Source organism: Haematobia irritans, chromosome 1 (assembly GCF_050003625.1).
Source record: "Haematobia irritans isolate KBUSLIRL chromosome 1, ASM5000362v1, whole genome shotgun sequence".
Classification (NCBI taxonomy): domain Eukaryota; kingdom Metazoa; phylum Arthropoda; class Insecta; order Diptera; family Muscidae; genus Haematobia; species Haematobia irritans.
In genome coordinates this window covers 58,372,913-58,400,828 of record NC_134397.1, presented here as the reverse complement: position 1 = coordinate 58,400,828, position 27,916 = coordinate 58,372,913, and the positions used below count along the sequence as shown (strand labels likewise).

Sequence of the window (27,916 nt, the reverse complement as noted above, 5' to 3'; positions counted from 1 at the left end):
CTTATTTTATTGAAGATGAAAAACATCGCTCACAGTCTACACTGGTCTAAGGGTCGTTTATATGGAATCAAGACACCAATTTATGAATAAAAAAATCTTTAAAAACCATAACAAATTTGGATTATTTATTAGGGATTCCGAAAATCCTGTGATTCAAGATAAAAATACCGGGATTCGGGATAAATCCCGTCCCGAAAATTCCGGGATAACCCCCGAATGACAGCCCCTCTGATGAGGCAGCATGTTCATATGTGCTGTCATAATTAAAAAATATTAGCCGTTTTCAAATTTATTTAATCAAATTTATTCTAACCACTTTAATGTAGTTTGTGTTTACGTTACGTTTTTCGAACTAATTATGCGCAATCGATAACGATAATATCACAAGTATAAAAAATTATCGATAATATGAGAGACTTCTCTTGACATTTCATTTTTCTCTGGCTATTACAACAATAAATTCTAGTGGATAGCGAATTTTTCATTTTCGGTTAAAAATTTAAAGTTTTTACGTGCCTGAGAAGACATACAGCCGGAAAATGTTTTAATCAAGTGAACAAATTTTCAGTCAGTCATAATTTTAAACAAAATTAATGCATGCAATATCTGCATCATTGTGTATTCGGAAGAAAATAAATCTACAAAGAAAATGTCTATTAAAAAATTGTTTATAAAAGTTTTCGGCGAGGATATATTCAAAGTTCTAGGACACGAAGATGATGAGGATGATGCTGCTGCATTGGATGAAGCAACAAAACGGACTACAAGTGGAGGATGCGAAGGTCTCACATTGCCGGAGTATGTATTAGAATTCTAATTATCCTTTGAAGATGACATGGACAACTACATGCACACACATTGAGGGAGGCATTATACTAAAATTAGTTATTTATATTGCTATTGCAGACAGATGATATTGGTCAAGTCATGGCTTAAGGGTAAACTGGACGAGATTGAGACAGGATGTCATGATGCGGTAGTCCAGCAACAGCTGGAAAATCGGTCAAGGTTGGGACAGGAATATGTGGTATTCGATATTGATTTTTCATCGACAGCGCGAGTAGGTAATGATAGGCTTTCAGTGAGATCTCAAGGTAGTTTTAACACCATCAAAGCGAATGTTTGCGTATTCGGCGGCCGCTGGATGTATGAGGTAATTTAAACGTGTGCGTTTGTATGTACGAATATGGAACATTGTGTTCTCTACTATCTTTGTTCTGTCTGCCTGTCCCACTACCTTAATTCTTGCCTTTGATGACCCAAACACTCATCGTGTCACAATACACGAATCAATGAACTTTTTTCGGCTTGAACTCACCATCATAACAATCGGCAAATTTTCTTGGCAGTGGAATGGGATGTAAACAATAACCACTCTTACTTTCATTTCGTTTTGTTTTTTGTTGTCTCGGTTTCTAGGTTCAACTACACACAAAGGGCGTCATGCAAGTGGGTTGGTGCTCCAAAAAATGTGCGTTCAATGAAAATAGCGGTGTAGGCGATTCAAAGCTGAGTTATGGCTACGATGGCAGCAAGCAACAAAGTTGGCACATATCAACGGCAAAGTATGTTATCATAATATTAAGGAAATTAATTAATGACCAAAAAACAGGACACGAAATAGATAAATGATCGCCTTGACTAGGTATGAGGAAAATAATGGAAATGTCTTGATGATGACTAAACATCCTGAGAGGAATGCATTTATCATATCCTCCAAATTTATAGGAAAAACTTATTTAGCAAAGTGTCATAATGTATATAGAAGTTCCATTTTGAGGCTAAAAGCCAAAAATAGGAAATGTTCTACAAAGTTCTAAATGTTGTGGCCAACATTTGTATAAGGGTTTGAGTTTATTCGCATTTGGTCTATGAAAAATTATTTAAAAGGTAAAAAAAAAAAAAATATGAGGCATTTAAAAGTCTAGTGGGTGGTTAAGGTCAGTAACTCTATTTGAAACAGGTTCTTTGTTCCGGTTAATCCGAAATTTATAATTGTCTAATTTGCACTTGGTAAAATGTGATGCATGAAAATTGAAAAAAAAAAAAAACAAAAAATATTTTTGTATTGGGAGGCTTTGCGGCGGGTTATGTGTTTTTTACGGGTTTTGCAAATGTAGCCGAGAATCTCTCGCACATTTAAACCAAAAGAGCACATCGATGCGATTCAGCAACACAATTTTTTAAATCAATGGAGAAATTCAAAATGCAAATGCTGTATTGTGGACACGAAACTTGACATATTGAGAGCCAACAAAACTAAACTTATAATCCGGGCAAATGTCACATACTGAAATTGAAAGCTATGGAATATAGTATCCGTATTGTCTGAACCGTATATCCCAAACTATGCATTCTGTTGTCAATCCCGCATTACTAATTTGCGCACCCCAGTAAAAAAGCGTCGCCAAAAAAGTAGTGAAAATGTTCTTTTTGGAACCGGAAGTGGTGCCAAATTGACGCAGAAGCGATGATATTAACATGGGCTTGTCATAGGACAGAAGTCCTCCATTTCAACAGCCGGTGCACTGAATTTGCATCACTTCTTTAGGTGTGATCCGAATTCAATGTTTTGGATGTAAATTAAAAAATTCTGTGATAGTTTGGCAAATAAATAATTTTTATAATTTTTAATGGATTCTAACTCTTCTCTTAAACGTTTGACCTCAAATATTTTCAAAAATTCACAATTTTTTCAGATTGGATTTAGCATTTTTTCGACAAAATTTAAATAATTTGTACCATTTTATTAATCCTTGCTCTGTTTTTAACCAATTTGAAACAAAAAGGTTAAAATTGCCAATCAAAAATATGAAAAAGCATGTTATAAAAAATTGAATGAAAAGAACTTCCTGTGTAGTTAAAATAAAGGACATCATTGGGATTACATCTTCTGGAAGTGCTTTTAAAGTTGTGCCTTTGGAAGAACTTCCAAATTTTTTGCTGGGACCCAATATTTGATGGTTCTTCTGGTTCTCTTCTTTTGTGACAAGAACTGGCCATACTACCTGTTCCTGCAAATTGTGGGAAACGCAAATCGAATGAGACGCAATCACTGCTAAAAATTTGAAGAAAATTTTACCAAAACTCTACCAAATTTTAAAAATTTTATTTTGAAGTCTTTGATCAAAATTTTCCCAAAACTTTATTTTTAAAATTTGGTAGAGTTCTTTATTTCTAAAATTTTCGAAAATATTTTATATCTATGATATATTTTTCTATAGAAAATTTTACAAAAATTTTATTTCTATAGACAATTTTATTTCTATAGAGAATTTTGTCAAAATTTTATTTCTAAAAAATGTCAAAATTTTATATCTATAGAAAATGTTGTCAAAAATTTTCTATAGAAATAAAATTTTTCAAAAATTTTCTATAGAAAAATATTTCATAGATATAAATTATATTCGAAAATTTTAGAAATAATAGAAATAAAGAACTCTACCAAATTTTAAAAATTTTATTTTGAAGTTTTTGATCAAAATTCTCCCAAGACTTTATTTTTTTAGAAAATTTTTGCAAAATATTATTTCTATAGAAAATTTTTGCAAAATTTTATTTCTATAGAAAATTTTGTCAAAATTTTATTTCTATAGAAAATTTTGTCAAAATGTTATTTCTTTAGAAAATTTTTCAAAATTTTATTTCTATAGAAAATTTTTGCAAAATTTTATTTTTATAGAAAATTTTGTCAAAATTTTATTTCTATAGAAAATTTTCTCAAAATTTTATCTCTATAGAAAATTTTCTCAAAATTTTATTTCTATAGAAAATTTTGTCAAAATTTTATTTCTATAGAAAATTTCGTCAAAACTTAATTTCTATTGAAAATTTTGTCAAAATTTTATTTCTATAGAAAATTTTTGCAAAATTTTATTTCTATAGAAAATTTTGTCAAAATTTTATTTCTATAGAAAATTTTTGCAAAATTTTATTCTATAGAAAATTTTTGCAAAATTTTATTTCTATAGAAAATTTTTGTCAAAATTTTATTTCTATAGAAAATTTTGTCAAAATTTTATTTCTATAGAAAATTTTGTAAAAATTTTATTTCTATAGAAAATTTTGTAAAAATTTTATTTCTATAGAAAATTTTGTCAAAATTTTATTTCTATAGAAAATTTTGTCAAAATTTTATTTCTATAGAAAATTTTGTCAAAATTGTATTTCTATAGAAAATTTTGTCAAAATTGTATTTCTATAGAAAATTTTGTCAAAATTTTATTTCTATAGAAAATTTTGTCAAAATTGTATTTCTATAGAAAATTGTTGCAAAATTTTATTTCTATAGAAAATTTTGTCAAAATTTTATTTCTATAGAAAATTATGTCAACATTTTATTTCTTTAAAAAAATTTGTCAAAATTTTATTTCTATAGAAAATTTTGTTAAAATTTTATTTCTATAGAAAATTTTGTCAGAATTTGATATCTATAGGAAATTTTGTCAAAATTCTATTTCTATAGAAAATTTTGTCAAAATTTTATTTCTATAGAAAATTTTTGCAAAATTTTATTTCTATAGAAAATTTTGTCAAAATTTTATTTCTATAGAAAATTTTGTCAAAATTTTATTTCTATAGAAAATTTTGTCAAAATTTTATTTCTATAGAAAATTTTTTCAAAATTTTATTTCTATAGAAAATTTTGTCAAAATTTTATATCTATAGAAAATTTGTCAAAATTTTATTTCTATAGAAAATTTTGTCAAAACTTTATTTCTATAGAAAATTTTGTCAAAATTTTATTTCTATAGAAAATTTTGTCAAAATTTTATTTCTATATAAAAGTTTTGCAAAATTTGATTTCTATGGAAAATTTTGTCAATTTTTTTTTTTTGAAAATGGAAATGGAAAATTTTGTCAAAAATTTTATTTCTATAGAAAATTTTGTCAAAATTTTATTTCTTTAGAAAATTTTTGCAAAATTTATTTTTATAGAAATGTTTGCAAAATTTTATTTCTATAGAAAATTTTGTCAAAATTTTATTTCTTTAGAAAATTTTTCCAAGTTTTATTTCTATAGACAATTTTTGCAAAATTTTATTTCTATAGAAAATTTTTGCAAAATTTTATTTCTATAGAAAATGTTGTCAAAATTTTATTTCTATAGAAAATTTTGTCAAAATTTTATTTCTCTCAAAAATTTTGTCAAAATGTTATTTCTATAGAAAATTTTGTCAAAATTTTATTTCTATGGAAAATTTTGTCAAAATTTTATTTCTATTGCAAAATTTTGTCAAAATGTTATTTCTATAGAAAATGTTGTTAAAATTTTAGTTCTTTAGAAAATTTTGTCAAAATGTTATTTCTATAGAAAATTTTGTCAACATTTTGTTTCTATAGAAACTTTTGTCAACATTTTATTTCTATTCATTTCAGCTTATTCGGTAATGCTTTTTTTTGAGATGTGCTCCGTTCACCTATTTTAGCTTCTAATACCGCTCGTTTATTATATCATATTTCATGGTATTTTATTGACAACACTGTTTTAGATAACGGATATAGGGATTTACCAAAAGCAATCATTGCCCAGCTTGTAATAGTCACGAACAGTGTCATTTATGTTCTTGGAGTTGCTATACATTGTATCGCTAAGCTTGAAATTGGATATATAATAGAAATGCCGCCATTGGAGAATATGACGCTTTCAACAAAAACGATTCTTTCTTGTCCAATTTGTAAGGGAAATGTCCCTAGAACTACTGAAAATATGCGCTGCTCCAGTTGTTTTGATTGTTTCCACTACAACTGTGTTAAGTTTTCCGGAAAAAGGGAATTAAATGGAAATATTTGGAAATATACCTGTGATAAATGTCGTCAAGGAATATCGGATGGCAAAGAAAATGGTGGGACTAAGATCTCGGCTGTTATCAAAACTGCGCATCAAGAGCCAACGTTAGCTACAAGGAGTTCTGGAACTAATGGTTCTTCTACCACCGTTGTGCTTTTTCCCCAATATGATGACTTTCAACGCAATATGAATAAACATTTTAAGGAAATAGAAACTGCCCTGAAGAACATGCAAACTTCATTTGAGAACTTCTGCAATGAACTCACAGCATCACTCTCGGAATTAAGTGCTAAAATAGAAAAACATATAGAAGAAGAAGAGAGAATTAAAGCTGCTTCCGCCATAAGCAATTCACCTTTCTCAGATGAAGTAAATGATGAAACTATCTCGGATAAAATATCCAATTTGCAAAGGGAAAATAAACTCCTACAACGACGATTAAATCGAGCAAACATTGTAGTCAATGGTTTGCCAAAAACTCTTCCCGATTTGATGCAAACCATAATCAAGATTTGTAAACTTTGTAATGTTGATGTGACTGAGCGTGAAATTAATCATTGCTGTTATATATCGAAGCGTAAATCCGTTATGGTCAAGTTCAATTCTGTATTGACCAGGGATGCTGTAATGAGAAATTTTCGTCGTGGCAAACCTCTTCAATTGAAAACCATAATAGGAGGTATGGACACATCACAAGTTTATCTAAATGATCATTTGTTGCCTGATGCGTATACATTACTTCGTGATTGTCGAAGATTAAAGGAGCAACGTAAAATCACCAGATATGTTTTTATTAATGGCGATTTTCCCAAAGTTAGAGTAACTCTCATTGGTGGAGAAGAAAAGCTCTTGAATTCAGATGAATGTAACACACTTTTGAATGAATCTACATCCTAATGAGTTCATGGGTTATTGTATATAATTCTTGTATGAGATCGATATGAAATTATCCTAAGGGCGATGTTATATTTGATGTTAACCTCACCTCTGGGATCATCTTGGCAGGCCCTTTTATATATTAATTTAATTTTACTTAGCCTTATTTTTTAGTGTTAATTTTAATGGTTATTGGAAGAATTTATGTTAGGCCTTTGAGAGGATTGTTTTAATAAAAGAAGAAATAATGAATAAAAATCAAAAGCATAAAAATTTTATCCCCCATGTGTACAATCGAAAAGTTCAAAATGACCAAAACGTCTCTTAATAACAACTTTTATATGAAAAATTTTGTGTAGAAATAAAATAATTTTCACATCATTTTCTATAGAAATAAACAAGCAAAAAAATTTTCCATAGAAATAAATAAAAAATCCGAGATTTTGAAATTTTTCTATAATAATAAAAATTTCCGAAAATTTTCTAAAGAACCCTTCTATAGAAATAACTTATTTTCCGAAAATTTGTTATAGAATAAATAATTTTCTGAACATTTTCTATAGAAATAAAATTTTCCAAATTTTTTCTATAGAAATAAAAATTTCCAAAAATTTTCTATAGAAAAAATTTCCGAAAAGTTTCCAAAGAAATAAAAAATTTTCAGAAATTTTTCTATAGAAAAAAACTTCCGGAAATTTCCTATAGAAATAAAAAAATCCGAAAATTTCCAAAAATGTTCTATAGAATTCCGAAAATATTTCATAGAAATAAAAAACTTTTCGAAAATTTTGTATAGAAATAAAAAATCCGAAAATATTCTATAGAAATAAAAAAAAATCCGAAAGTTTCCTATAGAAATAAAAATTTGTCCGAAAATTTTCTATAGAAATAAATAATTTTCCAAAAATTTTCTATAGAAAAAAGATTTCCGAAAAGTTGATTTAAGTAACTGTATAAGGCCTTTGTAAGGCTTAGTTACATATGAAAATAAATTAAATTAAAAAAAAATTTGTAAAATTTCCATAGAAATAATTTTTTTTCGAAAATTAAAAAAATCCGAAAATATTCTATAGAAATAAAAAACTTTCCGAAAAGTTTCCATAGAAATAAAATGTTTTCCGAACATTTTCTATAGAAATAAAAAAACCGAACATATTCTATAGAAATAAACAATTTTCACCAAAATTTACTATAGAAAAAAAATTACCGAAAATTTTATACAGAAATTTTTTTTTGAAAATTTCCTATTGAGAAAAAATTTCCGAAAATTATCTATAGAAATAAAATTTTCCCAAAAACATACAAAATTTCCAAAAATTTTTTAAAAATATAAAAAAAAAATTGATAATTTTTATAATAATATAAAATATTTCAAAAATTTTCTTTAGAAATTACTTTTTCCAAAATTTTTCTTTAGAAATAAAATTTTCTATACACACAAAAAATTTTGTAATTGTATCAATTAAAAATTTAATTGATGTTGATTGCAAAACTCAATTATTTTTTCATTAACAACTTAACTATTTTCAATTACTTTTTTGACTGACTTACCCCCATTTTCACAAAGCTCCGTTAGTATTCCGTTAACTAAACAACTTTTAAACCGTATTATGGACAAAGATGTCATCTTGCATATATATTCTATATGCTAGTTAGGAACTTAACTGACCAAAAATTTTCAGTTAAAGTTAACTGGAGAGAAGATATTTGCAATTTACTTTTTGTTAACTGGCAGTTAAAGCCTAACGGAACTACATGAAAATGGCCGTTAGTGTTTTTAGTTTGATTCAAAAAGCGATTATTTGAAATGCATTTTTAGTTAAAAATTAAAAAATGTTCAATCATAGACTTAATTAACTTTATGTTTCCATGATTAACAATTTAATTGTATCAATTAAATTATTACTTGAACAATTTGTCAACTTCAATCAACTTTTTAATTGCAATTATTTTTGTGATATTTTTGTCTGTGTAGAAATAAAAAAAAATCCGAAACTTTTCTATACAAAAACATTTTCTGAAGTTTTACTACTGAAATAAAATTTTTTAAAAATTTGTTATTGAATTAAAATTTTCTATAGAACTGAAAACTTCCGAAAATTTTTGGAAATTTTTATTTTATTTCTATAGAAAATTTTGCAAAATTTGTATAAATAAATTTTTTTATAGAAAATTATTTGAAAATAAAATTAAAATAAATTTTTTTTATAGAACTGAAATTTTTTGAAAATTTTCTATAGAAGTGGAATTTTTGAAAATTTTATTTCTATAGAAAAATTTTGGAAAATTTGATTTTTTCTATAGAAATTTAATTTTCCGAAAATATTCTCTAGAATTAAATATTCCAAAATTTTCAGAAATTTTTTATAAAAATAAAATTTTCCGAAAATTTTCTATAGATGTAAAATTTTCGAAAATTTTTTATAAAAACAAAATTTTCTGAAAATTTTCTATAGATATAAAATTTTCTATAGAAATAAAATGTTCCAAAATTTCTCTAAAAAAATAACATTTTCCGAAAATTTTAGATAGAAAAAAATTTTTCGAATTTTTTTTATAGAAATAAAATGTTCCGTAAATTTATACAGAAATAAAATATTTCCAATATTTTCAAAATTTCTATAGAAATACAATTTTCCAAAAATTTTCTGTATTCTATGAAAAAAAAAAAATTTCCGAAAGATTTTTATAGAAATAAAATTTTCCGAAAAATTTTTATAGAAATAAAAAATTTTATAGAATATAAAATTTTCCGAAAAATTTTTATAGCAATAAAATTCCGTAAAGAAATAAAATTTTCCGAAATTTTTCGATAGAAATAAAAATTTTCGATTTTTTTTATAGAAATAAAATTTTCCGTAAATTTATACAGAAATAAAAAATTTCCAATATTTTCAAAATTTCTACACACAAAAAAATATTTTTCTGATTCAATCACGAAATTAATTGATCCAATTAATTTTTTAATTGAAATGTCTTCAATCACGAAAATGATAGTATCAATCACAGTTTTAATTGGGCATAGAAAAAATCCTTGATTAAAAAATTAATTGATGTCATTAGCAATTTTCAATTAATTTTTTAATTGATTCAATTAAAAATTTAATTGATGTTGAATGCAAACCCCAATTAATTTTTTATTTAAAAAGGTAACTATTTTCAACTACTTTCTGAATTGGCTTAGAGTTTTTATTTTGATTAAGAAATGTTCATCATTTTTTTAACTGACTTAGTCTTCTGAATTTGATTAAAAAGTTAATTCTATCAATTAATTTTTTAATTAAAAATTTTAAAATTTTCAATCATTGACTTAATTAACCTAATGTTTCTAACTTGATTAAAAAGTTAATTGTATCAATTAATTTATTAATTGAAAAAACATTCAACTTCAATTAACTTTTTAATTGGAAATATTCTGGTGATATTTTTTTCTGTGTATTGAAATAACATTTTCCGAAAATTTCTATTGAAATAAAATTTTCCGAAAAAATTTATAGAAATACATTTTCTATAGAAATAATTTTTTTTATTTATTTATTTACGACAATACAATAAGCCAGAAAGGCCAATAATAGCGCAATGCCTCCATAACTAAATAATTATATAAAATCTAAAATAAATTTACTATTTAATTAAAGAACAATATGAATGAATTTTTAGTGTTCGAACATTTTCTATGGAAATAAAATTTTCCAAAAATTTTCTATGGAAATAAAATATTCCGAAAATTTTTTATAGAAATAAAATGTTCCGAAAATTTTCTATAGAAATACAATTTTCCGAAAAATTTCTATAGAAATAAAAATTTCCGAAAATTTTCTATAAAAATTAAATTTTCCGAAAATGCATTTATTATAGTGATGCGCATTCGAGACTTGGTTTGTAGTACGAAGTAAAAATAACGTACGTAAAAAACAACAGAAACAATAAAATCTTCCGAAAATTTTCTATAGAAATAAAATTTTCCGAAAATTTGTTATAGAAATAAAATTTTCCGAAAATTTTTATAGAAATAACATATTCTGAAATTTCTATAGAAACAAAATTTTTCGAAAATTTTTTATAAATATAAAATTTTCCGAAAATTTTCTATAGAAATTTAATATTCCGTAAATTTTCTAGAGTTGAATATTCCAAAACTTTTCTATAGAAATAAAATATTCCGAAAATTTTCTCTAGAAATAAAATTTTCCAAAATCTTTCTATAGAAATAAAATTTTCAGAAATTTTTTTATAAAAATAAAATTGTCCGAATATTTTCTATAGATGTAACATTTTCCGACAATTTTTTATAAAAACAAAATTTTCTGAAAATTTTCTATAGATATAAAATTTTCCGAAAATTTTTTATACAAATAAAATGTTCCAAAAATTCTCTAAAGAAATAAAATTTTCCGAAATTTTCAATAAAAATAAAATTTTTCAAATTTTTTTATATATACAAAAATAAAAAATTTCCAATATTTTTAAAATTCCTATAGAAATACAATTTTGCGAAAATTTTCTGTATTCTATTGAAATGAAATAAATAAAATTTTCCGAAAAATTTCTATAGAAATAAAATTTTCCGAAAAATGTTTATAGAAATAAAATTTTTCAAACACTTTCTATGGAAATAAAATTTTCCGAAAATTTTCTATGGAAATAAAATTTTCCGAAAAATTTTTATAGAAATAAAATGTTCCGAAAATTACCATAGAAATACAATTTACCGAAAAATTTCTATAGAAATAAAAATTTCCGAAAAATTTTTATAAAAATAAAATTTTCCGAAAATGTATCATAATGATGCGCATTCGAGACTTGGTTTTAGTACGAAGTAAACATAACGTACATAAAAAAACAGAAACAATAAAATTTTCCGAAAATTTTCTATAGAAATAAAATTTTCTAAAATTTTTATAGAAACAAAATTTTCAGAAAAATTTTTATAAAAATAAAATTTTCCGAAAAATTTCTATAGAAATTTAATTTTCTGAAAATTTTCTCTAGAATTAAATATTCCAAAAATTTTCTATAGAAATAAAATTTTCCAAACATTTTCTCTAGAAAAAAAATCCGAAAATTTTCTCTAGAAAAAAATCCGAAAATTTTCTCTAGAAATAAAATTTTCCAAAAACTTTCTATAGAAACAAAATTTTCAGAAATTTTTTTATAAAAATAAAATTTTCCAAAATTTTTTTATTGATGTAAAATTTTCCGAAAATTTTTTATAAAAACAAAATTTTCTGAAAATTTTCTATAGATATAACATTTTCCGAAAATTTTTTTATAGAAATAAAATGTTCCGAAAATTCTCTAAAGATATAATAAAATTTTCCGAAAATTTTCGATTGCAATAAAATTTTTCGATTTTTTTATAGAAATAAATGTTCCGTAAATTTATACAGAAATAAAAAAATTCCAATGTTTTCAAAATTTCTATAGAAATACAATTTTCCGAAAATTTTCTGTATTGAGATTTATTGCTACTTTTTCAAACTCAAAAAATTTCCTGTAACATTTAAATAAAATTTGTTTTTTTGTCCTTTTCCGCAGGTATGGAGACAAATGGCAAATTGGGGACATCATCGGTGTAACTTTGGATATTGAAAAAGAAGAGATCACATATTATCGTAATGGTGTTTCAATGGGTGTTGCATTTTCTAAACTCGAAAAAGGACCTGGTATAACCTTCTTTCCTGCCATATCATTGGGCTACAATCAAAGTATACAGGCGAATTTTGGTAATAGTCCTTTTAAATATCCCGTTGCCAATTATATGCCTTTGATGGCTGTGCCTATTGTTAATGTGCAAAAAGCTGAACTTTTACTGGGATTTTTAATGAATATTTCGACAATAGTGGCACGCTATAATTGTGAGAAAAGTAAAAGACCAAAGGAAGATAAACTGTCGACTAAGAAAACTGTGTATGTGGTATTTTGTACCTTAATTATAGAGCATCTATCGCCTTTACTTTTCAATACGTACGTAATTGAGAGTAGATTATTGGATGTGATTAGACACGCTTGTAATTTAAGGTAAGAGAACAAGATAAAAAAAGATTTTTATGGATATTAAATAATTTGTATTTCATTTTCAGATCTGAATCGGATGTCATACAGCCAGGACATTCGGAAAGTGTTTTGGGGGCTATTTTGGATATATTATGGAATTATATGGAAGTGGAAGAGATGAAATATATTTTGAAAAAAATTGCCAATGCTTTGCTAAGTGATTTCACACAAACCAACAAAGCTTTGGACTATGGCCAACAGCGAGAAGCTTTACAAACGCTAATAGGCCTATGCAATCATGCGCGTACACGCAAAACTTATTTGGAATTTAAGTTCTTTAAAAAACATTTGTAAGTATTTTTCTATGGTCATTTAAACAAAAAAAACGTCCATATTTATGAAGAGAGATATATTTTTTTGCACCCTCAATTGTACTTTGGATTAGTAAAAAATTCTCCAAAAATACAATCTTTGTTTAATAGCTCGACTGAATTTATGATCGCTTTTATTTTTGTACGTCCTGTTTTCACTTACAGTTTGGCTTTGTTGATGTATATAAGACCTCCAGAATTTTCCTATATGCAAACTCTTATACCCGATCATTTGGCATGGACCGAAGGTATAGGTGGACCTAAAAGTAAATATCTTGCAGCCGTAGACAAAATTTCCCATTCAACTGAATATGTATATGCTTTGCAAAAGACACTTTTGATGAGTTTGTTAATTAATGATGATGGTGATTTGGTAACTTCATCCAGTCGTAAAATATTTTTAGCTAAATTACGCAGATATGTTATGGATCTGAGTATGGAGCAGAGGGTGAGAAAAAAAGACTTGTGAGTGAAATGCCTATGTCTATGTTAATTCCTATTTCTTTGCAGCCTTTTCACTCCTTATTTTTCATGCAATCGAGTATTTTACATCCTATAGAAAATACTGTAGCTTTGGCATTTATTTGCATTTTGATTGATGTGACCAAGACTGTTTTTGAAAAAGAAATGAATGGCCGTGAAATTGCTGTTACACCAAAATACTTCTATGATGGCAGTTTTGAATATCAACATTTTGATCGTGTTGGTGGAGTTTTGTCACATTTACGCAAGGTTCATCGTAATGATATTCAACAGCATTTAGGCGTTGAAAGAACACAAGAACTTTTGGAGGATGATCGTGTTATAGTGAGGGTACCAGATTTGAGTAAGTATCTAAGGGGATATAACAGTAGTTGCTTATTAATTTCATGATTAAAACACTCATCATGCTAAGCACACCAGAAGTACTTAAACTACATTTCGATTGGGGAAAACAGTGCAACATTCTCGAAATTGATTTCAAAATATGAAGGACACTCTCATAGTTTTTGCGTCCTATATCCCTCACAATATTACAAATTAAATCTGAACGGATTTCAACCAAATTTAGAACACTTACGACACTATCCATTGTACTCCTTGTGCAAAATATAAAGCAAATCAGGGTAACATTTTTGCTACTGGGGCCATATAACTGAATATCGGGTGAAAGATATATATGGGAGCTATATCTAAATTTGATCTTTGTTCCAAAATCAATAGGGCTATATTCTGAGGCAAAATATATATTTCTGCTAAATTTGAAATCGATAGGAATAAAACTGCGAACTAGACTTTGATCACAAAAATGTGTTCACAGACAGGCGGACAGACATTGTTGCCAATCATTAAACCCAAAGACACCACGAGTCTATCTCGTCTCCCTCTAGGTAATGCAAACAGAGCTATGAAAATTAGCACCTAAAACTAAATGAAGTACGACCCACCCAAAAATTATTCAGAAAACAACAACACCAAATATTTATGTTTTTAGGGGTCCGTTATTTTAGGGGTCCGTTTGCATTATGAAAATAAACCCCAATATTTCCCAATTTCCTTTTTGGGGTTGTGTTCACGGTTGCCACTCGAGCCAAAAATAATATACCAAAATTTGGAAAAAGTTTTACCTAAAATCTACCAAACAAAACAAATCTTATTTTTCCAAAATTTTATTTTTATAAAAAAATTTTCTTGACATTTTATTAGAAAATTTTTTCAAAATGTTATTTCTATAGAAAATTTTCTTAAAATTTTATTTCTAAATATTATCAAACTTTTATTTTATAGAAAATTTTTTCAAAATTTTATTTCAATAGAAAATTTTGTCAAAATTTTACTTCTATACAAAATTTTGTCAAAATTTTATTTCTATAGAAAATTTTGTTAAAATTTTATTTCTACAGAAAATTTTGTCAAAATTTTATTTCTATAGAAAATTTTGTCAAAATTTTATTTCTATAGAAAATTTTGTCAAAATTGTTTTTCTAGTCAAAATCTTATTTCTTTAGAAAATTTTGTAAAAATTTTATTTCAATAGAAAATTTTGTCAAAATTTTATTTCTATAGAAAATTTTATCAAAAATTTATTTTTATAGAAAATTTTGTCAAAAGAGATATGTTTGTTTCGAATTTATTTCGGCATAAGTCGGCTATCATAAACCTTTTTTCGGAAGGTTCAAGTGTGGTTCAATGGGTTTAGTAAACTGCCTGAATTTATTCTGATAATTGGTTGAAATTTTTGCTGCAAGTAGAGGATGCTGATGAGGAATGTGGTAATTCCGAAACGTGCGTCCATCCAACCATCTTGCAGTCTGTAGGGCTTTGCCCAAATAAATTTAACAAACATTATTTTCCTCTGTTGGTTAAGCTACTCTTGTAGTTTAGTCAACACAATGGTTTTATGGAAAATTTTGTCAAAATTTTATTTCTATAGAAAATTTAGTCAAAATTGTCTTTCTAGTCAAAATTTTATTTCTTTAGAAAATTTTGTCGAACATTTTATATCAATAGAAAATTTTGTCAAAATTTTATTTCTATAGAAATTTTTTTCAAAATTTTATTTCTATAGAAAATTTTGTCAAAATTTTATTTCTACAGAAAATTTTGTCAAAATTTTATTTTTCTAGAAAATTTTGTCAAAATTTTATTTCTATAGAAAATTTTGTTAAAATTTTATTTCAATAGAAAATTTTGTCAAAATTTTATTTCTATAGAAAATTTTGTCAAAATTTTATTTTTATTGAAAATTTTGTCAAAATTTTATTTCTGTAGAAAATTTTGTCAAAATTTTATTTTTATAGAAAATTTTGTCAAAATTTTGTTTTTATAGAAAATTTTGTCAAAATTGTATTTTTATAGAAAATTTTGTCAAAATTTTATTTCTATAGAAAGTTTTTATAAAATTTTATTTCTATAGAAAAGTTTGACATGTTATTTCTATTGAGATTTTTCACAAAATTTTATTTCTATTTAAAATTCTCTCAGACTTTTATTTCTATAGAAAATTTTCTAAAAATTTTATTTCTTTGAAAAATTTTGTCAACATTTTATTTCTGCAGAAAATTTTATTTCTATAGAAAAAATTTTCAAAATTTTATTTCTTATGTCAAAACTTTATTTCTATAGAAAATGTTATCAAAACTTTATTTCTATAGAAAATGTTATCAAAATTTTATTTCTATAGAAAATGTTGTCAAAAATTTTATTTTTATAGAAAATTTTGACAAAATTTGATTTCAATAGATTTTTTTTTTTCAAAATTTTATTTCTAGAGAAAATTTTCTCAAAATTTTATTTCTATAAAAAATTTTATTTCTATAAATAAATAGAAAATTTTGACATGACAATTTTATTTCTGTAGAAAATTTTGTCAAAATTTTATTTCTATAGAAAATTTTGTCAAAATTTTATTTACAAAGAAAATTTTGTCAAAATTTTATTTCTAAAGAAAATTTTGTCAAAATTTTATTTCTATAGAAAATTTTATCAAAATTTTATTTCTATCGAAAATTTTGTCAAAATTTTATTTTTATAGAAAATTTTGTCAACATTTTATTTCAATAGAAAATTTTGTCAAAATTTTATTTCTATAGAAAATTTTGTCAAAATTTTATTTCTATAGAAAATTTTGTCAACATTGTTTTTCTAGTCAAAATATTATTTCTATAGAAAATTTTCTCAAACTTTAATTTCTATAGAAAATTTCCTCAAAATTTTATTTCTTTGGAAAATTTTTATTTGTATAAAAAAATTTTCTCAAATTTCATTTCTATAAAAATTTGTAAAGTACCTCTTATTGGAATAGTTTGCAAAATCTACCAAAACATCAAAAATTATACCAATCAACCAAACAATAAAATCTACCATTTTTGGTAGAATCCTACCAGTTGTGGTAGGACTGAATAGTCTAAGTGAGCCTGAGTCTTAATCGGGCTGCCACTTTAACCTTAACCTACCAGTTGTTGAAACCGTGATTGTGCTTCCTGTTCAAGAGGAGACTATTTTCGTATTTCTTTCTCCTATGGAGAAAAACATTTTTGTTCTTCAAGGTCTAGCGATCAACAAATTGTAAAATGTTTAGTTTTTAAAATTGTACCCTTTAAAAATAGCAGATAATCTTTGCTATTTTAGCAAACAGTGACTGCTTTCCCTTTTTCAGCAGACTTTATGATGTTTCAGGAGACTTTTCTGTTGTGTCTATTAACAAGTTTCTTTGGGTGTATAATGTAATAGGTATTAATTAATTAAAAAGGTGGCACAAAAATGTAAAAGTAGTCATTTATTGGCACAACAAAATAGTGGCACATTGGCCACTAAACACCGATATCAGAAGAATATTGAACTTTTCTGCCATCTCGAGAGAGATTTATGTTATTTTGGAGTTGAATGACCGTAGGTCTACTTCAACCATTTCATTCAACTGGAACTGGAGTTTAAATAACTCGAACAAATTTGAAAATTAGCGTATGTCATAAGTCGACTTTGCCAAAATTTAAAATAGTCCAATAGTGAATTTTTCCAATTTTTTTTTTAACAATTGTGTAGCCATCGGTAGATAGAGAATTTTAGACTTACCCATCATGTAAGCGTTATGTCATTTAGCAGTTCTTGCAAATTCTAGTTCTAAGATTGATATCTATCAGCCTTTCCAGAACCGTAAGGAGATATGACAATTATTTTATTGTAAAGAAATCCTTTGCATCGGTGGCTCTCGGACACATGTCCCTAAACATGTGACCGAGATATGGCCAAAATAAGTGTTTCATATAAAAATTTGGATTTTTTGAGGAATTTCATTGAAATTGTCATTTTTTGGTGTGGTCACGAATTAACCTCCGCATATTTGGAGATATGGCCAAAATAAATTTTTCATATAGAATTCGATTTTTTTTCGAAATTTTCATATAGAAAATTTTGATTTTTTGGGGGGCTGTCACACCTTTTGGCTCTAGGGCTTACATTTAAGGAGATATGGCCAATTTAAGATTTTCATATAAAAAAATTTGATTTTTTTGGGATTTTTCATCAAAATTAAAGGAGATATGTCCAATTTAAGTTTTTCATATAAAACTTTTTATTTTTTGTGGCTTATGGGCACATGTTTAGGAAGATATGGCCAAAATAAGTCTGTATCATGTAACCATTATGTCATTTAGCAGTTCTTGTCAATTCAAGTTCTAAAATTGATATCTATCAGCCTTTCCAGAACCGTAAGGAGATATGACAATAACTTTATTGTAAAGAAATCCCCTGCAGCGGTGGTCTTTCGTATACAAATTTTGATTTTTTGAGGAATTTCATTGAAATTTTCATTTTTGGTGGTGGTCACGAATTAACCTCCTTTTGGCTCTACAACGCATATTTAGGAGATCTGGCCAAAATACATTTTACATATAAAAAAACAAAAATAATTTTTTGAGGATTTTCCTCAAATTTTTGATTTTTTGGGGGGTGGTCACTCCTTTTAACTCTAGGGCGCATATTTAAGGAGATATGTCGAATTTTAGTTCTTCTTATAAAAATTTTGAGTTCTTGAGGATTTTCATGAAAATTTCGATTTTTTTGGGGAATAATCCCCCTTTCGCTCTATGCCGCATATTTAAGGAGATATGGCCAATTTAAGTTTTTGACATAAGAAGTTGATTTTTTGGGGCGTGGTCACGAATTGACCTATGCGCTCTCGGACGCATATTTAAGGAGATATGGCCAATTTAAGTTTGTCATATAAAAATTTAGATTTTTTGATGATTTTCATCAAAATTTTGATTTTTTGGGGCTGGCCACGAATTTACCTCCTTTTCCCACCTTAGAGATTAGTTGATATCGCTCGCCGATAATTAGGGCCTATCTGTCGTCGAAAACTTGCTTATGAAAATAAAATGTCCTTTATTTTCTCTTATATTTTTAGCAGTCGAATCGGTGGGAAATGTTTCTATTGTTGGCCGACCTGTTGGGTATGTAGTGCAATTTCTATGGAATTTCCTAAAGCAATTTACTATATGGCAAATATTTTTTCAAAACAGCAATTCGAATGCGTTCACATCACTCCTAAATCCACGAATAAATCAAGTTTTCGAAATAAAACCAGGCAATAGTAAAACTGAAGCTTCACTCTTCGATTTATTGGATTTGTGTGTCTTATATTACTATTGTGTAGGTCATAAATATATAGTAAAGGTGAGTATGTAAAACTATATCACATAGTTTCGATTTTAAATGTGTAAATTTCTTTCGCTTAGATCGCTTCTGTTCGTGATGAAATAGCCGCCTTAAATGACGTTCTTCTTGAAACCAAATTCTATCGTGAAGATGTTGAAAAGAAATTACAAGTATTGGAAGATCATGCCAGTGTATGTATGGATGAACAACATTCCCATGTGGTATCGGAGTTAAGGACAAAATTTAGTCAAAGGGAAAATGTTTTTGCGGTAGGTTAATAACTTGGGACGTCGGGTAATCCAAAATTTGGGGTTTATTTTTCAATGTTCTTTCAGAAACGTTCTATTGAATTAGCTCGCAAGCAGGCATGGTATAGAGCTGTAGCCTTGGGACCAAAAAGGCGATCACTATTAACTTGGCTATTGGATAAGGCTTTGAGGACATTAAATGTAATTATTTGACTATCTTTTGTTTTGGCTTAATGTTTGAGGTGTATTTTCTTATGTTCTAGGCTTCCTCCAAAGAAGGTCCACTTTTTTCATTTGTTCCTGAAGTTTATATTAATATATTACCCATCCTTTTGGATACCGTTATGGATTTTAGTAATCATGATCTACTAGTTCAATTTGAAGTACAAGACTCCGAGGCCGTTATAAATGCGGTTGCAAACTTTTTAAGTATACACTCAGCTGATCCACGTATTGTATTGGCCTCCTGTAAAGATTCTCTGCTGCAAGCTCTGGGTACCTTAACCTGTCATAAAGCGGGCATACAGGCATTGGAAAAAGCACCAAGGAAAAGGTGAGATTTATTTTTTATTGTTCTCAACATTTAAGAGTTATATTCTTTGTTTTTTTTTTTTAAGCCAAATTGCCTTGGCCAAAGCTTTACTTAGACCCTATGAAAATCGTGCCTGGGGCCAAAGTAATTGGTTGATCTTACGTTTCTGGCTTGGTCAAGGTTTTGCTTATCGTGACGCTAGAATGCCTTGTGTTTGGCAAGGAGGCAATACACCTTTACATTTCGGCTTATGTCGATCTCGTTCCAAAAATGAAACCCACACCGGCCTGTTGCATAATATAGCACCTGCCAATCCGTCCAAACATTTTCAAGAACTGATTGGTTTAAAGTTAACTGAAGATGAACCATTTGCCACGGCCTTTTTGAATTCAGTATTAAGTCAATTAAATTGGGCCTTTTCCGAGTTCATTTTATTATTACAAGAGGTAACATTTTTAATATTAAATTACGTAGTAATCCCTACAATAGTTTCTCTTACAGATCCAAAATACAGCTCATCGTCAAGAGAATACCGTTTTTGAGCCAAAACAATTGAAAATTTGCTCCATGTGCTTTGAATTAACTGTATCCCTAATGCGTTGTTTGGAAATGATAATTACAGTAGCGCCGGATATTTTCCATGATCCCTGTAGGGCTAATAGTGATTTGGTCTTGAATCGTGTGTGCCAATTGATAAGTCAGGTCTTATCAAGGGTTACAGTTCCACCAGGGTGTTTTCAATTTGTTGTCGATATGTGTTCAGCAGATTTGAATGCAGTTACGCATTTTCCTATAATTACTGCCGCATTGGGAATTCTCTTGGCCTTATTTAAAGATGAAATGGAAAGTGATAAAAATCCAGCAAAGGTAAGTTTGAGATGAAAATTCTCGTATATATAATGAATGAGGGGGTGATACGTGGACCACGTAGAGTGATCAAAACCGGTGGACCGGTTTATCTTCTTCAAAATTTTGTGGTCCTATCCTATTTTCGGTGGACGGAAAAATTAAAATTTTGACAACATTTTCAATCGAAATAAAATTTTAAGAACATTTTCTATAGAAATAAAATTTTGAGAAAATTTTCTGCAGAAGTAAAAGTTTGACAAAATTTTCTATAGAAATAAAATTTTGAGAAAATTTTCTATAGAAATAAAATTTTGCCAAAATTTTCTATAGAAATAAAATTTTGCCAAAATTTTCTATAGAAATAAAATTTTGACATAATTTTCTATAGAAATAAAATTTTGACACAATTTTCTATAGAAATAAAATTTTGACAAAATGTTGACAAATTTTCCTTAGAAATAAAATTTTGACAAAATTTTCTATAGAAATAAAATTTTGAGAAAATTTTCTATAGAAATGAAATTCTGGGAAATTTTTCTATAGAAATGAAATTTTGCAAAAATTTTCTATAGAAATAAAATTTTGAGAAAATTTTCCTTAGAGTTAAATATTGACAAAATTTTCTATAGAAATAAAATTTTTACAAAATTTTCTATAGAAATAAAATTTTGAGAAAATGTCTATAGAAATGAAATTCTGGGAAATTTTTCTATAGAAATGAAATTCTGGGAAATTTTTCTATAGAAATAAAATTTTGACAAAATTTTCTATAGAAATAAAATTTTGACAAAATTTTCTATAGAAATAAAATTTTGACAAAATTTTCTATAGAAATAAAATTTTGAAAAAATTTCTATAGAAATGAAATTCTGGGAAATTTTTCTATAGAAATGAAATTTTGCAAATATTTTCTATAGAAATAAAATTTTGACAAAATGTTCTATTGAAATAAAATTTTGACAAAATGTTCTATAGAAATAAAATTTTGACAAAATTTTCTATAGAAATAAAATTTTGACAAAATTTTCTATAGAAATAAAATGTTGACAAAATTTTCTGTAGGAATAAAATTTTAACAAAATTTTCTATAGAAATAAAATTTTGCAAAAATTTTCTATAGACATAAAATTTGCAAAAAAATTCTATAAAAATACAATTTTGAGAAAATTTTCCTTAGAAATAAAATTTTGACAAAATTTTCTATAGAAATAAAATTTTGACAAAATTTTCTATAGAAATAAAATTTTGACAAAATTTTCTTTAGGAATAAAATTTTTGGCAAAATTTTGTATAGAAATAAAATTTTGGCAAAATTTTGTATAGAAATAAAATTTTGACAAAATTTTCTATAGAATAAAATTTTGACAAAATTTTCTATAAAAATAAAATTTTGACAAATGTTTCTATAGAAATAAAAGGTTGGCAAAATTTTCTATAGAAATAAAATTTTGACAAAATTTTCTATAAAAATAAAATTTTGAAAAATGTTTCTATAGAAATAAAATTTTGACAAAATTTTCTATAGAAATAAAATTTTGACAAAATTTTTTGTAGAAATAAAATTTTGACAAAATTTCTATAGGAATAAAATTTTGCAAAAATTTTCTATAGAAATAAAATTTTGAAAAAGATTGCTATAGAAATAAAATTCGGCAAAAGTTTTCTATAGAAACGAATTTTTTTTTACAAAATTTTCAATAGAAATCAAACTTTTTAGAAAATTTTCTATAAAAATAAAATTTTGGCAAAAATTTCTATAAAAATAAAATTTTGGCAAAAATTTCTATAGAAATAAAATTTTGACAAAATTTTCTATAGAAATAAAATTTTGACAAAATTTTGTATAAAAATAAAACTTTGACAAAATTTTCTATTGAAATAAAACTTTGACAAAATTTTCTATAGAAATAAAATATTGGAAAAATTTTCCTTCGAAATAAAATTTTGACAAAATTTTCTAAAGAAATAAAATTTTTGGCAAAATTTTCTATAGAAATAAAATTTTTACAAAATTTTCCTTAGGAATAAAGTTTTGACAAAATTTTCCTTAGAAATAAAATTTTGACAAAATTTTCTATAGAAATAAAATTTTGAGAAAATTTTCTATAGAAATGAAATTCTGGGAAATTTTTCTACAGAAATGAAATGCTGCAAAAATTTTCTATAAAAATAAAATTTTGCCAAAATTTTCTATAGAAATAAAATTTTGACAAAAATTGCTTTAGAAATAAAATTTTTGGCAAAATTTTCTATAGAAATAAAATTTTGGCAACATTGTCTATAGAAATGAAATTCTGGGAAATTTTTCTATAGAAATGAAATTTTGACAACATTTTCTATAGAAATAAAATTTTGCCAAATTTTCTATACCCGTGTAAAAATTGGGGGATCTGATTTGATATGGTTAGATCTGAGCCAAGATATGGTCAGATCTGAGCAGATCCGAAAAATGGTTATATCTGGTCAGATCTAAATACTATGAAATTGGATCTGATCAGATCTCAAAAATGAGACACATCTAATCAGATCTAATTTGATATAATTGTATATTATTTGATACAATCGTATCTTTCGAGATCTTTCAACACATAAAAGCCCATAATTTGTATATAAAATGAGATCAATTGTTTTATTTAATAATACAGACAAAAAGTATGTGCATAATAAATATGTTTAATTTAAATTGATCCATCAAAGCTATTTAAGAGTATTGACAGTTGAGTTAGAGTGTTGTCCAAGGGTTTTTTCGTTTGTTTCTTCTGCTTTGGACTTAGACACGCGACTAAAGTATTACAGCGTTAAGGCAATCTGCAATGAAATTAAGTAAAAAAACAATTATTAAACAAATATAGAAATAAACAAATATGGGAATATATTGAACTATGTAAGCAAGTATTAGTATTGTTTTGGATCATTCTTCTTTGAGTTGCAATAAAAATTGCCATATAATTTTATGTTGCTTTTAATACTCACATTTAAAGTGTATTCGGGATTAGGTTAGGTATAGCGATAGGCTGTCATTTTAGGTTCATACATACTATTCAGACCATCATGACATCACAGTGATCAACATCTCACTTATCACTGACTGCTGCTCGATTCAATAATTAGCTCCATAACATGGGACCTCCTTGCTATAATCGAGTCCTATCGGCATTTCACGTTGCGCTGAAACAACTTAGAGAATCTTTGAAGCAGAAATGTCACCAACATTACTGCGAGGAGATAATCCACCGCCGAAATAATTTTTGGTGTTGGTCGGAACTGGGATTGAACCCGTGACCTTTTGAATGCAAGGCGGGAATGTTAACCAGTAAACCACTGAGGTTTCCTTTTTTTCCAAATCTAGAAAATAGTAAAACAATATGAAAATGACTACTAAGGAAATAACAAATACAATCTACTTACCTACATAATCTCCGCAATAAAGGAAACGATATACACTTTATCAAAGGAACACATTTAAAACAATTATATTAAATTTCTTAATTTTCTCAGCTAGTCTGGCGTTAAATTTGTTTAGAAGTGATGCCCCTGACGGCGTTGACATTTGACATAATGACATGAGGTTTAGACGTGTATTTCAAAAATCTTTTTAACTTGTTCATGATTTTTTTTTATTATATTTTGGACCGTATTTAACTCCATATATAGTCAGATATGATGTTATACCTACCATATCTTATTAGATATAGTGCTATATATGGTCCTATCCAAGCATATATTATTAGATATGCCAGATATAATTAGATATTATACTATATATGATGAGATCTGCAATTATATCTAACCAGATCTAGCACCATATATAGCATATCTGTGCATATCTAATTATGTCTGAACCAATATCTGAACAGATCCAATTAGATCCAATTTGATATTATTAGATAGGATTGGATCCTCCAATTTTTACACGGGTAGAAATAAAATTTTGACAAAGTTTTCTGTAGAAATAAAATTTTGCAAAAATTTTCTATAGAAATAAACTTTTAATCGGAGATGTTTTAACATTTATAATCCTGCACTGTAATTATAAGATTTTAATCTTGTTTGTAGGTACTCAATGAAATTAAATGAAATAAACTTTTGAAAAAAATTTCTATAGAAATAAAATTTGGCAAAATTTTTCTATAGAAACAAAATTTTTTACAAAATTTTTTTCAATATAATAAAATTTTGCAAAAATTTTCTATAAAAATAAAAGTTTCAACAAATTAGTATAGAAATATAATTTTCCAAATGTTTTCTATAGAAATAAAATTTGACAAAATTTTCTATAGAAATAAAATTGTTCTTAAATATGAAGACTCACGTCGCTATTTGTTATACCCTGCGCCAAACTGTGGAAGAGGGTATTATAAGTTAGTGTATATGTTTGCAACACCCAGAAGGAGACGAGATAGACATATGGTGTCTTTGGCAATATTGTTCAGGGTCGGCCCCTGAGTCGATCTAGCCATGTCCGTCCGTCTGTCTGTGAACACATTTCTGTAATCAAAGTCTAGGTCGCAATTTTAGTCCCATCGCCTTCAAATTTGGCACAAGTATGTATTTTGGGTCAGAATAGAACCCTATTGATTTTGGAAGAAATCGGTTAAGTTGTAGATATAGCTCCCATAAATATCTTTCGCCCGATATGGCCCCAGAAGCCAGAGTTTTGCTCTTATTTGCTTTAAATTTTGCACAGGGAGTAGAATTAATATTGTAGCTATGAAATCGGTTCAGATTAAGATATAGCTCCCATATATATCTTTCGCCCGATATGAACTCCTATGACCCGAGAAGCCAGAATTTTGCCCTAATTTGCTTTAAATTTTACACAGGGAGTAGATATACGTGAAATTTTGCACAGATAGTAAAATAACATTGTAGATATGTGTACCAAATTTGGTTGAAATCGGTTCAGATTTAGATATAGCTCCCATATATATGCGTTTCTTATTTCGGCAAAAATGGCCAAAATATCCAAATTTTCCTTGTAAAATGCTGCTGCTAAGTCGCAAACGTGTAAAAATAACTTTAATTTTCTTATACTTCTTATACATAGCATTTGACCTATAAATCATAAATACACTGCAAAGTTGCCTGAAAATTGCTTCAGATATAAATGTTTTCCATATTTTTTACTAACATTGTGTTCAACCCAAGGGGATTAGACTGAAATTTTAAGTCTACAGTTTTTTGGAAGTCCCAACAAATTTTGTCCAGGTCGAGTCAGATTTAAATGCAAGTATAGGGGAACAGAAACCTTTATATATAGCATCCAACACAATTGACGGATTTGATATGGCCTCGCCCGACTTTAGACTTTCCTTACTTGTTTTTATTAAATATAGTGGTCTCCATTCCTTTATCCAACATCACTTTTATTTTTAGGTAACGCGTATCTCTCGAGCCCTTCTTACGGATCCCAGTTTTCAATTTGCCAATCTGGAATTTGCAATGGGCGAAATAAAGACACCAATATTACAACAAAATGAAATTCCTCGAGGTAATTTTGATCCATCGACACGAGCACATATTGATCCATTAACCAATGATGTGCGAATACCACAACCAACTACCTCGAATACTAAAAAAATAAGAGCAGATCCGCCTATATTGAAATTTAGTTTAGCCGATTGTAAGTTCGATTAAACGAAAATATTTTCTGAAAATGTAAATTAATTTTGAATACGCTCCTCATTTACAGTTCCTACTCATGTTACACAGGAAGAAATTGATAAGGTTAAATGTCTCATCGATATGCTAAAAACAAAACAATCATTACTATCCGATATCACATTGCCATCGGAGGATTCTTTGTGTCCAATTTGCTGTGCCAAACCCATAGCTGTGGTCTTTACACCCTGCAAACATCAATCCTGCAGCAATTGTATCATGCAACATCTAATGAACTCCAAAGTTTGTTTCTATTGTAAGACTCTAATAAAGACTATTGAAGCATCGGATGGTACAGTTATCTATCACAATGCTGAATATTTGAAAACTCCTACATTATTCGAAGTATAATGCCATCCGATCCCATCCAAAATGTCGTTGTATTTTAAGGAGCATGTCCTTAAACGAGAAGAAAAAAGACAGACGAAAATAACTCGCAATCAACCCACCCTTCTTGACATTACATACAATCTCTCATTACATAAATCTAGTCATTTATACTATTGATATATTTATATATATATGGATATTTTTATTCTCGATAAACAAAATCTTATTTTTTATTGCTCGAACTGCATACAAATCAACAACAAACATACCTTTTACACTGCCTAAATTTTGTTATCAAATTGAGACTAAAACATGTTTATGTTTAGACTCAGTATCTCCAATATTTATATTAAAAATTTATTGTTAAAATATTTAGTTGAAAAAAGCTTTAAATGTTCTCTATATTTAATATACTCTCTTTCTAGTTATTGTGATAGCTATAAAATATGTTAAATTTTTCAATATTTCCAATTATTTTATTTTGGAATTTGCTTTTGACGGAGAAGATCCAAACCCAAGCAAAAAACAAATTATTAATGCATTTATTATTATGACTGTAAATATCATCTATTTATACAAAAAACAAAAAATGATAAAAAGATCTCTTACACAAATTTTAAGGATATTGAATGAAAAAACTAAAAAACAACCGCCACATTATTATACACTACAACTTATACAATATTTTGCTTGCAAAGCTTTTTAAAATAAATCTAAATTGAAAGAAAATCTACACAATATATCACTGCCATTGGAAAATGAGAGCAGTTTATTTTCTGCAAGGTGTATGAAGAAGATCATGTAGGTATTTTAATGTATTGTAATGTTTAACAAAATTTTGTAGCTGATAATTTATCAATAATCGATAATGTATACAATTTTTGATTAATCTATAGATTCTTTCTACTTCTTTCTATATCTTCTACAGGTTTGCATGTCTATTTGCTAGAAGTGGTCCTTAAATGTTCTAGCTAGCTAGCTTACTTTGTTTGTGTCAGCGGGTCAAAGGATATATCTGCATTTAAAGTTATATGTTTGCTGAGAACTGAATTTGAATGAGAACTGGAGATGGATATTGTAGAGTAAGTCATAGAAAATGAGAAGCTATTTAATTGTATACATT

The 27,916-nt window shown here is 26.8% G+C and overlaps 1 protein-coding gene and 1 long non-coding RNA gene across 3 annotated transcripts; one reads left to right on the top strand and one right to left on the bottom strand.

Moving 5' to 3' along the window:
- The first annotated feature begins 439 nt into the window (after positions 1-439).
- Kpc1 (Kip1 ubiquitination-promoting complex subunit 1) lies at positions 440-27,522 on the top strand. 2 transcript variants are annotated; one of them, XM_075290489.1, is made up of 16 exons: positions 440-798; positions 907-1,153; positions 1,420-1,565; positions 12,206-12,688; positions 12,751-13,014; positions 13,201-13,483; positions 13,546-13,861; positions 18,923-18,968; positions 19,038-19,191; positions 19,254-19,442; positions 19,509-19,622; positions 19,685-19,974; positions 20,039-20,399; positions 20,455-20,820; positions 26,179-26,425; positions 26,495-27,522. In XM_075290489.1, the coding sequence occupies exons 1-16, from the start codon at positions 650-652 to the stop codon at positions 26,812-26,814; spliced, it is 3,975 nt and encodes a 1,324-aa protein (XP_075146604.1). In that variant the 5' UTR covers positions 440-649; the 3' UTR covers positions 26,815-27,522. The 2 variants fall into 2 exon arrangements, with proteins under 2 accessions (XP_075146604.1, XP_075146603.1); XM_075290488.1 differs by having other exon boundaries at positions 886-1,153.
- On the bottom strand, positions 23,405-24,359 carry LOC142221006 (uncharacterized). Its single transcript, XR_012717936.1, has 2 exons — positions 23,776-24,359; positions 23,405-23,610 (listed from the first exon to the last, which is right to left on the bottom strand). It is a non-coding gene; the product is annotated as an uncharacterized LOC142221006 (long non-coding RNA).
- Positions 27,523-27,916: the final 394 nt, after the last annotated feature.

Coding starts and splice junctions, on each gene's coding strand:
- Kpc1 (XM_075290488.1), top strand. CDS start 650: ATGTCTATTAAAAAATTGTTTATAAAAGTTTTCGGCGAGGATATATTC. Junction 799..885: donor GAAGGTCTCACATTGCCGGA/GTATGTATTAGA, acceptor TACTAAAATTAG/TTATTTATATTGCTATTGCA. Junction 19,975..20,038: donor GAAAAAGCACCAAGGAAAAG/GTGAGATTTATT, acceptor TTTTTTTTTAAG/CCAAATTGCCTTGGCCAAAG.